Source organism: Labrus bergylta, chromosome 7, assembly GCF_963930695.1.
Source record: "Labrus bergylta chromosome 7, fLabBer1.1, whole genome shotgun sequence".
NCBI classification, from domain to species: domain Eukaryota; kingdom Metazoa; phylum Chordata; class Actinopteri; order Labriformes; family Labridae; genus Labrus; species Labrus bergylta.
The window spans coordinates 9,024,935-9,041,589 of record NC_089201.1 but is presented as its reverse complement, the minus strand read 5'-3'; the positions used below and the strand labels follow the sequence as shown (position 1 = coordinate 9,041,589).

Below are 16,655 nucleotides of genomic sequence, written 5' to 3'. Positions count from 1 at the left end.
GCATCTTAGTGCATTCCAGTGGAGCTGTGAAGCACCGTGCGAGAGTGAAGCTTCAGTTTCAGAGGATGACTGAGGATTGCAGGCGGACGGGATGCAGATGTTTCACACCAGCATGGCCGAGGGAGCTGCTTAGACTGCTGGAGTGACTGTTTCTGACCCCCCTTTTTCCTCCTCCTTCCCTCTCTCCCTTTGTCTCCTCTTCTTCACTGGATCCGATATTTGGGAGCCAGAGAAGTGAGCAGGAAGGAGGTCACTTAAGGAAACACCAGGATCTACTGAACTCGCCTACAGCTCCCCCCTTACAAAGACAAAATGCTCTGAGAGTCTTTATTACAAATATCTTTGTCTTTCCCTTTCATCTTCCTGCTCTCCTCCTCCTCCTCCTCCTCCTCCTCTTCCTCTTGCCGGTTCCCTGCAGAGTCCTGGCTCCACCATGTCCTTGGCATTCTGTGGGAACGAGAATAACTCGGCAGCTTACAACGTGGATGGCGGGGTCCTGAACAACGGCTGTTTCCTGGACGCTCTCAACGTAGTGCCACATGTTTTCCTCCTCTTCATCACGTTTCCAATCCTCTTCATTGGTGAGTGTCACTGGGAGGTGACATCCCCAGCTTCTTTGCACAACACATCCTTGCATGGACCATACACACAGCAAACAAATCATGTGTCAGCACAAACACACAAGGATCTGAAGTATTAATAATGGGCTTCTGCATGTACTCTATCTGCCCTTCACAGTTTTTTATGCTTCTTGTATTGTATTTTCTAGCAAAGAAGCATTGTTTAGTATACATGTTCATTATAGTGTCCATACAATTATTAAAATGCTTGTCAGATTCTACATTTCATTCCCAGACTATAAACACCCTGTGTGTAGGTGTTGACTGTCCCCTAGTCTACAGTGAAATAAATAAAAAAAGAGTCTCCTGATATTAGACTTAAATGAGTTACAAGAATTCTTGCAAGTAAATAAGACTTTCCTGATGAAATTTAGTGTTGGCATTAGGTTTCCCCTTCTTTTCTATCTTCCTGGCCACCTGCCAGTCTATTAGTGTCCCCATCATTGTGTAACAGACCAGATCTGTGTCGCTGAACACTCTGCTCAAACAGTCACACATGGCCTCTTCATCTGCTCTGCCCTGTCAGTGTCTGTGCAGAACATGTGTTTGCATCCAGTTATAAAGCAGTTTATATCTTCATGGTTATGTTAAGCGTTCCCTCTCCATTCATCTGTGACATAATCATATGGGGTCCTTTGTGTCTTGTGTTCTCTGAACATACAACCAATGTGATTGTGTTTAACACAGGGAGGGTAACACCATTAAACAGTAACATTAAACTTTTATGTTTGTCCTCTGATTCATCTCTGTGCTTGCATTCATGCTTGTATGTTTCATAACTTTAAATTGTTTTGTGTTATACTAAATAACTACAGTATATTAGGTCATGCAAGCGAAACAGATCAGTGGATGGCAATGTCAGTCTCTTGTCGTCAGCATGTTGGGGCTTTGTCCAGACTACAAAAATATTATAAACAGTCAATTAGTATGAGAAGTGGTGGACATTCATAGTGCCCAGAGAATGAATTGTCTTGGTCATCCTCAGACTTTTCCTTGGGCCATATTGAAGTGGACATTTTAGTTTTTTTAGGAGTGGATTGGATGCATTTCCTCTAAATTTTGCACATACATCGATTTCCCTAAGGCCGAATTAAACATTATGTTGACTGTTAAAGTTCTCCTTAGGTGTGATCTTGATTTTAAGTTTTAATTGCAGATTGCATTGATTACTGAGAGATCTGTAAAACTACTGAAACTTTCCAGATTATACCATACTACAGCAAAAGTTGGTTAATCAAAGAATGTTAGAATATTCTTTGAGACAATGACAGCATGTATTGTTTTATAAAGTCGTTAGCATTACTGATGGCTTTTAGTCTTACATAGTCTATGTAATATAATCAGCTAATTCTTATAAATAAGAAAAAAAACACCCAGTTAAAGGCAGTGTGAACTGTTTTAACCCAGTTAAAGGCAGTGTGAGCAAAGACAAGAGAACCTGGCTGAAAACGGCTATGATGACTGTCTCTCATCTGTCACCCAGAGCTGTGCTGCCGTCACAAACAACTTTGTCGCCAAAGAAATACCTCAGGGTGTGAAAGACTTTCTGTCAACCTTGAGTCACCTGACAAAACCTTTTAGGAGTCCTGTTACTGTACTATGTTCTGCTTTCCATTCTGCCCTGCAGCTGTATAATGTGTTGCTCATGTGCTGGCTCATCACATCAAAACCCGCAGTGTGAGACAATGCTGTGGATACACACAGGCACCACAGGAACCTCAATTAGGCTGCTTGCTTCACATGCAATATGAAAACAGGTTAATTGTTCCTTATTGCAAATAAGATCATTTTCATTATTGATGAGTAGTTGAGTGATATCAATATGGGTCAATAATTGCTTTAGTCAAGTGTGCAATGTGACAAATGTCAATTTCAGTTCCCAGAGCTCAGTTTGATTTTAAAGTCCTTCATTTACTGACCTGAATCTGGAGGGAAAAACAAATTAAAATGTATTCAGTGTCATAAGGCAAATAAGAACAAAAAATCCAAGCATTCGCTCAAAACCTGAGGCAGGTAGACAACACTTGAATACACCAGATAACATTTAGAAACAATCTGAGATGGGACTTGAGCACAGTATGCCACATTATTAAGACCATTTGTGATGTTGATTTGAGTGTGTTGTCACATCATCTACCACCATCTACTCAAGAACGTGTGATTTGTGTGTGTGTGTGTGTGTGTGTGTGTGTGTGTGTGTGTGTGTGTCTGTGTGTGTGTGTGTGTGTGTCTGTGTGTGTGTGTGTGTGTGTGTCTGTCACTGCCAGCCTGTGCCAGCACTTTGCAGTGAGATAAACTGTCCAACAGCTAAAGTGTTGACAGCAGAGGAGTCATTAGCATAATCTCATCATTAGGGAAGTGTTTTATGACAGCAGTGGCTCACATTAATGACATAAATTACACTTAGATTATTACACTTGGATTAGTCTGGATTAGTTTCATATTATAGTGTGAGTTGAGATTAAAGGTTGTAGACCAGCAGCCATCAAGCCCCTGTCAATACCCTGTCTCACAAAGCATTGTGAATGTAGTCAAAGTGACAATAACACCTGAACTAAAAATAGATAATAGTCTCTGGCAGGTTCCTAGCTAACCAATCATGTGCGTTTATCTGCTGTAAGTCAGCATGTGTGAGTATGTGAGCAATTTGTCATGACCATTGTTATGTTGAAAGATACAATGGGAGTAAAAAGTGCATTGTCATTACTGCTTGAGTAAAAATTCCCAATTTCTTAATACTCACATTAAGATCCCTACCAAGTCCCTGTGCTGGGTATTGTATTTATTTTATTGTATCGTTAAAGTGAATAAGGTATGTTGCTTTAAATAATAATGTCTTCTGTGTAAGGTTGGGGCAGCCAGAGTTCAAAGGTCCACATCCACCACAGCACCTGGCTTCACTTTCCCGGTCACAACCTGCGCTGGCTCCTCACCTTTGTGCTACTCTTCATCCTCGTCTGTGAGATTGCTGAAGGCATCGTCTCTGATGGGTATGTTGGACACCATGAATCACCCAACTTACCAGACACATCATTAAATCAGTCAGGTGTAGGATAAATATTTTTAATAACATCAATGACTGACACCAATGACATGACTCGAGCTATCATGTTTCACGAACAAATAAATGTATTTTATTTTAATATTCAATACAATCTTCTTTGCTGTTGAGTGTCAATGGTTCATCAGGGCACTGCTGAGTCATTATACCAATCAAAAACGATTTTACAACTGAGAGCACAGGTGAAAACAATTAACTGTAATCAAGACTTTATTGCTGTGTGCTCATCAGGGAAATACCTTCTTAACTACTGTGCTGCTGAGGTGGGCTGTAAGGAAGTTTACCAACTGTCTTTACAAGAAAGGCTCATAGACAAACATCATAGACAAACATTATTCTATACAGCTGGTTAATTAACAGCTTTAAGTTTTTAAAGTGATGTTTAGCATTAACATTAAAGCTTTTAAAAAACATTGAACAAAAGCTTTGAGCAACAACAAGTGTAGCTAGCATGCTAAATGTGCTTATCCTTGTGTTAAGGATAATTCTTTACTAAATAAGTATTTGGCTCATTTGTGATAGAGCACCCTTTAAAAAAGTTTAGTCTGAAGCAAGATAAAAGTTTGTAGCATCCAACAACTAGCTAGCATGCGTTGTTGCTTAAACTTGTAGCTAGGCTATAGTTGTTTTCTCATATATTAGTCCTTTTTTTTTCTAAAATAAAATGACAAACTTGATACATTTTATAGCCCAGTACTGTATGAGATGCACACACACACACCCACGCACACACGCACGCACACACACACACACACACACATACACACACACACACACACACACGCACACACACACACACACACACACATACACACACACACACACACACTGAATTGAAGGAGCAGCTGACTACTGAAGCAAAATTTGCAGTTCTTGTTTGCTGGCTAGTTTTTAGCTGGCTAGCAGTGCCAATGAAATGTGTTTTCTGAAGGCTTTACACACTAAACATTTTTTTGCCATTACATGTTTGCTCTAACTTATCTCCCTCAGGAGGTTAGTGACATGTTGTCTGTCACAGAGATGAGGCTAAAATAAGCTCAGAGAGACACACTTGCAAACATAATAAAGCTCTTTCTGCCTTAATAATCCTATACTTTATTTAATTGATCAATCCTTCTCTCTGCCATAAATCCTGTTGATGTTTATTGTAGAAACAGGGTCAGATAACTACTGCCATAAGACGCTTACTTTGACATGGACAGCACACGAATTCTGTGTGGTTGCAATAAGGTACCAGCAACAATGAAAAAAATTAGTAGATAGTAAGCTAAATAACAAAATTAAAGCAAGTATATTGCATGGAAAAGAGGGTAAAGATTATTAGCCTCAGTCTCCTAAAAAGGCATTTCATTGAGGCAGGTAAACAGTAACAGTGCAAACAATGCAAAAGAAAATTAACTGCATACATAAATTGTTTTGAGACTTCTGTCCTCAATGCCTATGAGAGGAGGGAGGTTGATGGAGGCAACTGGTATACAACATATTCTGCTGCCTGGAGGCTTAAGTGATTGTTACTGAAGTGACTGAGAGAGCTCTCCAGTCTCCATCACATGGGCTTGTCTCTTCACTGGTTTTGTACCCTGATTTAAGAGCAGTGCTGAAGAGCACTGGTCTCATTGTTTGTGCCCCTTGTGTATGAATGTGCAATTATGAGTGTGAATGTGGTTTACCCTTGGGGCTTGTCAAACCTAGGTGGGTATTATTTATATTGTACATGTTTATCCCTTCTACACCCAACATGTACTGTGTTTCATGTTGTTATATGCTTCAACTTGTTCAGTATAAATGAGGAAGACTGTTGTGGTTAATGAAGATAAAAAAAGGACGTATATTTTACTCTGCCTCTGTGTTTATGTCATGCTATGATTGCATACTTCAATCTCTTTTTCTCCTCAATTGGTTGTTGTATTGCAGGTTCAGCAAATCCCTCCATCTGCACCTATACATGCCTGCAGGTCTGGCCTTCATGGCTGGCATCACCTCTATTATCTACTATCACAACATCGAGACCTCCAACTTCCCCAAACTGCTAATAGGTACAGTATTATAAATTCAGCTTTAACATAATTGTCTTGGCAGCTCATCTGAAACGCTCTGTTAGGTAGACCAAGGCTTTTTATGACATCGGAAATGGATTTAGTCTTGTGGAAACATTACTGCACATGGATATGTACTTATAAACTATGGGTTAATTAGACTTTGCATTAGAAATCTGGCCAATGTTTAGTTTTAATGGTATATGAATCATGAAAACATTTAAATAGGGTCAATGTAACTGTATGAGTTCAATGGTTCATTATCCTCAGATAAGACTACTAAACAATTCGGAAGGAAAAATTATATTTCAATTGTGCTGCCCTAAGTAGGTATAAATGATCCTTTTTCATCAGGAGAATGAGTTCCAGGGGAAAGATATACACTGTTAAATGTGTTTTCAAGAAGTTAAATTCTTCAACTCTTTATGACCTGTGAGAACTGATACTTAAATAAAATATCCCCATAGCAACCATATTTTATGAGCTTATATTGTTAAATAATAATCAACATTAAAACATGTCCTGTATTTGTAGACAACAATATATGAAAGCTCTTTATATTGATTCATATCTCAGAACATTGACCATGAAATGCACAAATGAACTTAGTTTCACATCAATATATGCTCGGCCCATTTGTTTTTGCCATAAAACTCTCATTTATTGATCACCCTGTTGCTTCCCTGTGACTGTTCATGGTTTTTCTTTTCCTCATGCTTCATTAACTCCTCTGTGTTGAGCACTGATGCTCATACTCTCCCATCACTGAGCTGCTTTCAGCTTTTAGGTGTTCATATCACCGTCACTCTCTTGAGGGAAGAGGTGGGGCGCTGCTGGCTTCATGGTTGAATGAACAGAAATTAATCATCTAAATTGAGACTCTGACATTGACCTGCATGCTGCACTATTGTCAAAGGGTAGAGGCTCTTCAAAATGAAGATGTAAACACTGTCAGTCTGCTGCAGAGTCTGAGCCCATAATCTTTTTTTCCCTGTTGTCCTTGTACAACCCTATCTCAGGGAGAGAAAAATTAAGGAGTCAAAAAGAACCACAATAATTTACAACAATTAAAACCCCAATAAAGTCATTGAACTGACATGGTATAACTTGAAGGAAAATATCTTGACAACATAAAAGCAATCTTCCTTACTGCTATTTAGTGGATTACAGGTTTTTACCTTGAAAGCTGTTAGAGACACATTGCTGAGGTGTTTCTCTTCTCTCTCTTGTCTGTCTCTCATCTAAAGCAAGATAGGGGAAGAGTGGGTGAGAACGAAAAGAAAATTAAAAAAGATGAAATGAAGCCTAAAATGAAAACTGTCAAAACTAAACCCCAATTTGACTGTGACAAAATAGGTCTAGATCTTATACAAATCTTGATGCAATACAAATAATTTAGTATTGGTGAAAACGATTAAACTTGAAGTGAACTACATCTATAATACGATCCAGTTGTAGTCTTGTGCAGTCATTTCCTTTATTCATTTATTTTTTTGTCTGTTTAACCTCTTCAGCCCTGCTAATCTACTGGGTGCTTGCCTTTATCATGAAAATCATCAAGTTTGCCAAGTACACCGAGCATGGCGTCGGCCCCAGACAGCTACGCTACTGCATCACCGGACTGCTCATGCTGCTGTACGGACTCCTGCTCGCTGTTGAGGTCAATGTTATCCTGGGCAGGGTGAGTGAGTGTGTCTTTGTGTGTGTGTGTGTGTGTGTGTGTGTGTGTGTGTGTGTGTGTGTGTGTGTGTGTGTGTGTGTGTGTGTGTGTGTGTGTGTGTGTGTGTGTGTGTGTGTGTGTGTGTGTGTGTGTGTGTGTGTGTGTGTGTGTGTTGTTACATGGTGCAGCTGTGTGTAGCCATCTGATGTGTTTCCTGTTTTTGTTTCAGTTCCCTCTTTCCTTTGAGTCTAAATCCAAATTTTCGGTGGTCAGTGATCAGTAAAGCTGCTTGGGGTGTAGTGATTATATTAGATGAAGATAAAGCAATTATGCTTCATGTTCATTCAAAGAGAGTGATGGAAGTTAAAATCACATTTGCTAGTCAATAAAAAATATGCACAAGGAAAGCTGTAGCTACCTGCTTTGAATTAGCAAATGAAATAATGCTAGAAACTATGACCATTACTAACAAAAAGGCCCTATCGTACACCCTGTGCCCAGGGGTGTGCTTGTTTTAAAATGAGGTGTGTTCTACGCAAAGCTGATGCGTTCCTATCTTGAGGATGCAGAAAACAACGCATGTCCACTGAGTTTGTTCAACAAGGATGCACAACAGTGCACTTACTTCACAGTTTAATATCAGTGCATTTGCTGACACATTTTACTTAGTTTTTAATAAAATAGAGGGCAGAGAAACAGAAAGCTTTTTTTCCTGTTTCTGTTTCAAAGTACTCCTGACTTGTGCTCGCTTCAGTCCACATTCTGTCTAAATTAGTGCCACCTACAATATAGCCCACAGATATTGATACAGACTGCCAAGTGTCCATTACGCATATTGGAGAATAAAGTCAAGGATTCTAGCAGAAATAATAATTAAAACAATTTTTAATTGATGTTGAGCTAACAAAACATTAGTAAACATAGATCCTGTCCGATCCTGTTGGCGTGTCTGGATATTTATAAAAAGTCTTTCTGATCGTTTCTGATGTCGTGAAAAATAACTTCAATCACCATCAATATATTTCACACAGTGTCCTGTGTGTGTTCTGTGCGTTCAGTGGCACAATGAAAGGAGGGAAGTTAAAAGAGTAGAGTGACTCTACATTCTGTACATAGCAGTGCTTTTAGGGAAATGTTAATGTAAATATGGGAACATGCGCTTAGTCACAAAGTAAAATATCAATTTTACAATGTTCACCTTTATAGTTTAGTAACCTTTAATAGTTGTATTAATCATTGCTAATTCACTCTTACATTAATATGTTGCTCAACTAGATAATCATAAACTTATGTACTGGAAACAAAAAACTAAAATAATTTAACCTGATGATGGAAGTACATAAAAAGTAAATGTTGCATGATATAGTGAATAAGAAATTAACGCCTGTACTTAAAGTTATGGCAATTAGCTGCCTGCTTGCCAAAGAATTTCACCAACGAACATCAAATCAAACCTCAGGGTCAGGCTAAATTAGGAGCTGGAGGAAAGTTTTTGTTTGTTTGCGTAAACCTGTGGAGGACATGAAGTCTATACAAGATTGACTTTAACTTAATAATTGTGAACACATTTCAGTCGACACCAAAGTGTTGAGATGAGCATTGGTAAAGGTATACCACCAGCAAGGCTAAAAAATATATTTATATATGAATATATCTCTATTTCCTCTTGGAAACCTGAGCACATATAAGGTTAGAGTTGTTCAGGAAGAACACTCGAAAAAAAAAAAGACAACTGTATAAAGACAAAGGACCTTTCCTCTCAGCTTTTAGCCATAGGCTGCCTTCTTGTTCGTTCTTTGTTAATTTTGTGCCACCCTTAATTGGGACCGAAATGTGTTTGACACTATCTTTTAAAAAGGATTTGAGAGCAAAATGAACTTTATATTGTTATCTTATCATTTGGCAGATCATCATGGTCTTTTTTTGATGATTCTCTTTTTGACTTTTTATTTGTTTTGTGATGGAAATCAAAGGCGGATAAATGAAATGAATTGTAAATTATTTTCCACTGTACAAGTGTGTTAGTCTCTGTTTACTTCTGCACTGCGCTCACATGTTGTTGAATCTCCTTGGTGATACGAGACAGCCTGTAATTAATAATGAGAAGAATTGATTTATGTTGCTGCCTCTACAATTAATCCTACGAAGAAGAGCGTGTTCATGTATGCTATCCACTGTTTTAAGTTATCACATACAGCAAAGAGAAAACTCTAATTAAAAATGATGAGTGGATGTTTCTGTTTCATTGTGTGTCTAAACACTGCTTGCATGTTATTTTTCACCCTTTGTGTTACATTAAAATGTAATCACGCTCGTCTTTCTGTCCTTCCGTCTCTCTTAGCGCTACATGTGTTTTGACGACCCAATGGAGGTCAAGCCACCAGAGGACCTCCAAGACCTTGGTGTTCGATTTCTGCAGCCATTCGTGAACTTGTTGTCCAAAGCCACTTACTGGTGGATGAACACCTTCATCACCACCGCTCACAGACGACCCATCGACCTCAAGGTCATCGGCAAACTGCCCATAGCAATGAGAGCCCTCACCAACTATATCAAGCTACGCAGGGCCTTCGAAGACCAGAAGGTTTGTGTACATGCTAACATCTTTAATAATCTCTGTGAAATGTTTGTGAACAGTACATGACTGTTGTCTAATGTTAAATTAATGTAGCTGAGATTATTGTTTAGATTATTATACAGAGCATATGAAACCTTGATTTAAGGTCAGGTTAAATAACAAAGCAACTTTCTGCATGCCAACAGTCCTTGATTTTTTTTGCAGATGTACCTTTAGCAAACTAGATAATAGATGTGAATAACACAAAAACCACCATTTCTTTTTAAATGTGATGATTATCCCAAAAGGATCAACATCATTCTTTCCTCACAGACATAAGGAGGTTTTTAATTATTTATGTAAGAGCTTAGAGAGCTTAGAGAGGAGAGCCCACTCGTTGAGCCCTTTTGTTAGTTTTACCCTAACAAATAGTAGGGTAAAATAGTATTTTGTTTGATATTTTGAATTTTTGTCTGTGGGTCAGCCTGACATGTGCATGAAGTGATCTGGGAATCTTGGATTTTTTTTTTGATACAGCTGTTCTCATAAAAGCATTGATCTGGACAGAGGTCAACAGTGTAAACAAAGAGATGTCACATGTGCACATATTCAAGTTTAGCCTGTCACCTCTGTTCTTTTGAGTCTAAAACATATACAAGAAAAGTCATCATCAAAATATAAAAGAATCCCTCTGGAGTTAAGATTGAGGGGCCTGTCGTTAGCTTCATTCTTGTTCAGTTTGTAGTCCATACCTTGCTTGGAGTCTGCATGTTCTCGCCAAAAATGTTTGTGTTCCTTCCAGGTGCTCTTTTGATTTTTAGTTAAGCAAAACTTTGAATCGTGATGGACTGCCGTTCTGAGGAGTACCCCTGACCCTTTTTTGTTGCATCATGCTTGGATACTTTTTCAATCAGTATGTTGGAGAGTCTATCAAATTCATTGAAATGCTTCATCAGCTAAATTTTAAGCCTCTTATTCTTCACCATTTCAACTTGCGAAGCAATAAAGGAAAATGGAGGGAAACCTTATGTTATTTGAGTGTGATTTTCCTACTGGTCCTACTGGTATGTCTATTTGTTAAAAAGGACAGGATTATCTGATCTGTATGTTAGAGAATCAAACAGCCTTATGAAACAGCATCTGTCTCTTCTGACTTTTTCCTCCCTTCTCCGGGATCACTGTATACGCCCTGAGGCACTTTTCTTGCAGTCCTATCACTGCGGATAAAACTGAAGCTACGTATGTCCTAGTTACACTTTATTCTTCCATCCTGTTTCTAAACGTCTTTTTTCCTCTCTTTCTGTCCGTCTCAGTTTTGAAGCACATGTCAGGGGTTGTGGATGAATGGCCTCCGCTGCAGGGTCATAGTTTTCCAGAGTTTGAAGGGTCACACAGATTCGTCACTGCTGTGTCCGGTGTGAACATAAAAGCCCACTTCCTTCCGTCAGGAGCGAGGGATTAGAGCGATTGAGAGATCCCAGTGGAGGGATGGGAGGTGGGGTTGGGGGGGCATTTAGAGCAGAGCCTGAAGGCGCCGGGTCATTCCATTTTACTGTGAACGAGGCGACATCCCGACCCCTGCGGGGGTGAAGGCACTGTACTTCATGGGAATCTAGTTTCACTCCTCCTTCCTTCTCATTTGAACCCAAGGTAGACAACAAGGATGTGTGTGTGTGTGGGTGTATTTGTTTGTGTTTGGGTTTGTATATGACGTCCTCAGTGACACATGTCTTGTATGAAAGCTGAGGTTCAGATTGAGCTCAAATGGAAAGACGAATACACATGATAATGGTCACGTCCCTTCTAACAACTCTGAAAAGTCAGCTTTGCACACATACGTTCACACACTCAAAATACACACACATATACACATTCAGAGTCAGTGGAAATGTTCTGAGTGGGTTTTGCTGTACTGTGACAGACCTAGATGTTTTCCTCTGCTAACTGATTCACTGAACAGAGCTGTTGTGTCAGTGTGATCTTATTATATTACAGACATGATAAATAACTTTAAATATACAACGCCAGCCCTTCCTGTCTGCTTAGCTAATCCGTTTAATGCTCAAAGTGATGTTTCATAGTTTAACTTTTTTTTGTCAGCTCAAGTAATCATAAATCCTAGATTCTATATGCACTTGCTGTTTAATGCTCACCCATCGCATCACTGTGTTGCTTTTCCTGCAACATTGGACATAATAGACCAACATAACTGACTCCACTGTGGAACTGGCATTTAATCATTTAATCAGCACATCAAGCAGCAGCAGCAGCAGCAGCAGCAGCAGCAGCAGCAGGATGGACAACGTGAAGTTGACCTCATTCTATGGGTTTCTACTGCAGTGTTGAACTGACTCTTGTGAAAATTGTGACAATTCAGCTTTTATCTTCAAGCAATTACTTCTGCTCGCTCTGCTAGATGGCTGCAATGCGAACCCTTGTTTCATTTTCATTTCAGCTGCACGATAACAGCAGCTATTGTCATTAAACAGATTAAACAACTGAAATGCTTAACAGAGAGAAAGTGATTAACATTTGCAATACAGACTTTAATAATCGGAATCCTTTCAAAAAAATATATCTGTCAAGTGAAATTGAGATTCCAAAAAGCTGCTTGAATGTATTTAGTCATCATGCTGATATATTTCAACATTTATACCTTCTCCTTGCATTATCTCAGAGGCCCCAGGGCACATTACCCCAGAGCCCAAAGCTGATCTGGCAGGCGTTGAGGAAAGCATTTGGCAAGCCCCTCATCCTCAGCATCACATTTCGCTTCCTGGCCGACCTCCTGGGCTTCGCCGGTCCTCTCTGCATCTCTGGCATCGTCCACCACATCAGCAAGGACAACCGCACAATTCAGCCGCCGGTGAGACGTCAACCATTCTACCACTCACACATGAGGATGATATAATACAACATATCAGACTTTTGTTTCAAGATACTTAATGTTTTTACAACATATCAATATGTCCTGTTATACATGAATAGAGTCACATTTAGTGTAATGACTGGTAATGTAATATTATGATAACTTATATTATTTACATTTTAGAATTTGGTAAACGTCTTTGGAAAATAGATAAAATAAGAAGGAATAAATGACTGATCACGCTTTGGTTTGAGGCAAGAAAAGTTTCTTAATATAATAAGTATTAATGTATGATAAAGTAAAAATGTCTTGCTGTGATCTAAACTCAACTGAATTTATAGCAAATTTCATAATTAAAAATGCTGAACAAACGTGCTTCACAGAGGAACGACAGATGGCAAATATAAAGAGAAATTGACAGCAAAAGATTAAGTGTTAAAAACTTAGAATAAAAGACTTGAACAAATGCAAATAAAGTACTGGTAGAACATGAAACGTTGCACAGTTGCCATATCACATACCGGTAATTATTTGAAGTTAACTTGTGTATTTAAATGATACTTGAATCATTCAAATCATTGCATTGGTAGCTTTCTCCCAAACTTTTTTTGGGCACACTTTCGACTACCCCTTAATTGAATTTTTTTTATACCCAGCTACATTATTTTTTAACTTCTTACGTAAAACTGAACGTTGTTGGTATTTTTGTTAATTATTATTTATTTCAGTAGGCCTCTTCAATACAGTACTTTGACATTCTTTGACTTTTTTGTCCATCAATGTATCTCTGTATTTAGATTTAAAGTTCATAAAAACAAGAAATACTTATGACTATAAGCAGCAGTAAAAGTAAAGTTAGCAGAAAAATCTTCTACAGGTATTTTGTTATTAATTAACAACAGATTCAATTCGGCCTTACTCCCACTTCAAACTAGTGTGAAGTACAGACTGAAATGTCTCACATGAAATAACCACAGCTGTTGTAACTGTCTATTTTTATTCAAGGCCCTTTGCATTCCTTTGCAGATGTGATACGATACAATACGACACAATACACTTCATATCCTCATGGGGAATTTTGTCATGGGCTCAAGTGCTGCACACATTTAGATGCCTCCACAGAGAAGTACATACAGATGAAAACCACCAAAATATATTGCACATTATCCTTATCGTACAAGATCTGAAACTAAAAAGACAAAAAGATAAAAAATATAAGAATAAACGAACACCATGATGCTATTGTACAACCCATAAAGCCTCAAGGAACATTATTCAGAATTCGAGGTGGGCACAAACCTATTGGGAAATGGCTCAGTTTACAATTGGGGACTTTGCATTGTCTGCCAAACGGTAACTGCTAATACTCAGAGGTGAGGATGTGAGACAGGTCAGTCAAAGTCAAGATTACCGTACCATGCTGACATCCCAAATGGAGCACATAATATTGTATATGTAGACAACCATTGAGGTATAGGCATTGCCTGATACAGGACTTCTAGGGAAAAAAATAACACTTTATGAGGGAAGATTGTGTGTAGAGTAGTAAATTATATGAAAGCATTCGGGTTGGACAGAATTCAGAAACAGACAGCTACAGCAGACACTAAAGAGACATCACTTTGGGGACAATAAAGTCTATTTTATCTTATCACATGACTCCTTTATGCCACTTATAGGTCAAAGTAACAGTTTGATGAGACATTTATGATGTCCTCTCTTCCAGGTGCCCCCTCCCTGATAGTGCATTAATTTAATCTTCATCAAATATTTATGAGACTTATTGTGTGCTGGAGGTGACTCGGTTTCTTAGATTCCACACAGGGCAGACTGCCAAACCAGACACACAGAGAGACGATCCTTCTGTAAGATTAACTCTTCAATTATTTGTTTGAAAGTCACGTCCAAATGAGGCAGCCTCATATCAAAAATTCATTTGCAGTGGTAAAAGAAATGTCAAACACTCAAAATAATCTTACTTGAGAGCAACTCAAATTGGATAGAAAACCAATATAGATCTGTTTGTAACAAAGATAGCAGGATGATGTTTCTGAGAACCTGGAGTTTTTTTGTTTGGGATTAGAAAGAAACATAAATATCAAGGATGAGTGGATGTGGAGTCAAGACACATTTGTAATCAATACTTTGTAATTCCCTGAGTAATTGATCTTGACCTGTAGAATTAATTAAACTCTGAGGGAGACACTGTATTACACTCCTATAGCTGATCTAAATGTCCTGTTTGGTTTCCAGCTCACACTCCACATTCCAGCCTTTTGAAACACTCTGAGGCTTATCTTCAGTTTCACGCAGTATTGAAACCTGCTGTGAAATTGAACATTTTAAATGGAGGTGCTTTTGAAGTTATGAACAGGAACTATTTCTGCTGAATTTCAATATGGAAGGAAACTCTCCAAGGCAAGAAGAATCCTGCAGTGTTCAGCCTGTGTGATTGACTCCGCTGTGGTCTGCCTGACTAACAATTATAAACGGCTCGATTCTTCCCTCCCCTCGAACCCGTCTGTGTTTCCAGATGAAGTTACTGGGGATCTATTTCATTTCCTCCAAAGAGTTTCTGGAGAATGCGTATGTGCTGGCTGTGCTGCTCTTCCTCGCCCTGCTCCTGCAGAGGACCTTCCTGCAGGCCTCTTACTATGTGGCCATCGAAACAGGCATCAACCTGCGTGGGGCCATACAGGTATGACCACGACACACGTGACTCTGCAAGACATCAGAGTTTAATGAGGTATCGCTGTTTGAATGTGTTTGTCCTCTCTCTTTAGACAAAAATCTACAACAAGATCATGCGTTTGTGCACCTCAAACATGTCCATGGGCGAGTTGACCGTTGCTCAGATATGCAACCTAGTTGCCATAGATACCAACCAGCTCATGTGGTTCTTCTTCCTCTGTCCTAACCTGTGGGCCATGCCAGTGCAGGTAAGAAACATGTCTGTCTCCTGTATAAAACTTGAAACCAGATTTATGGTTAATGCAAGGAAAGAGTCCCACCATTGATACCTATTTGTTGATGATACAATTTATAGTTCAGGCTCTGATTTAATTCCATGTTAGCAGCACCGCAACATTACCTGAATTTATCATACAGAGTCAAGCTACATTGTTTTTTTTATTTCCTCTAAATTATTTTACTTTATATGTTATTGGGCAGTAAGTAGTGAAGAAGACATTGTTAATTACTGAAATGAAAAACAGTTTATTTGCCTTATACTATATTTATATTTGTATATTTTTCACACTCAAAAAGCTGGCACTAGTTACTCACTGGAGAAAACACAATTAGCCCCCGGGGTCCATTAAAGTTGTTGCAGTCCTCCTGTGTTATCTACAGTATGCTAACTAAAACACAGCACCTCCAGGACCTAATTGCATAGGCTATGCAGAGACTCCATTATCCCCTAACTAACACACAACTATATATTAAATTATAAACTAGGTTTTAATGAAATCTATAGTATGAGTCTCTGTTTCCTTTTTTCTGTTTCGCTGCATTTTTATCATGCTATGACTAATAACAGAGATGTGAAGGCTGAAGTAGAGCTCCAGGTGTTATAACCTCTGTGGGATGTAGAAAGATTCACACACACTCGATTTCAAGCCTGTGACCTTCCTGTTTTGTGATACTGTTCTATAATTGGACCATTTAATTCATGACATACAGCACTGTATAATCAATATTATTTATTACCGTGTCCACGAGTGAGGGGAAAAACACATTGGTAAATTAGAAATATTAAGCCAGGCCATTCTCTTATTTTTGCTGCTTTACTCAAGAGATCCACTTGTCATATTAACACGCTCTTTCTGTCTTCCCTCTGGCCTCTATCCTTGC

General features: G+C 38.8%; 1 protein-coding gene across 6 annotated transcripts in view; it reads left to right on the top strand.

Moving 5' to 3' along the window:
* The window catches only part of abcc8 (ATP-binding cassette, sub-family C (CFTR/MRP), member 8), a 50,528-nt gene that overhangs the window by 3,093 nt on the left and 30,780 nt on the right, over nt 1–16,655 (top strand). For all 6 annotated transcript variants that reach the window (XM_065956683.1, XM_065956682.1, XM_065956685.1 and 3 more), the window contains exons 2-9: nt 419–581; nt 3,469–3,610; nt 5,596–5,717; nt 7,232–7,398; nt 9,719–9,961; nt 12,612–12,800; nt 15,337–15,501; nt 15,587–15,742. In XM_065956683.1, the coding sequence (XP_065812755.1) occupies nt 419–581; nt 3,469–3,610; nt 5,596–5,717; nt 7,232–7,398; nt 9,719–9,961; nt 12,612–12,800; nt 15,337–15,501; nt 15,587–15,742 (1,347 nt within the window). The remainder of the gene's footprint in view (nt 1–418; nt 582–3,468; nt 3,611–5,595; nt 5,718–7,231; nt 7,399–9,718; nt 9,962–12,611; nt 12,801–15,336; nt 15,502–15,586; nt 15,743–16,655) is intronic.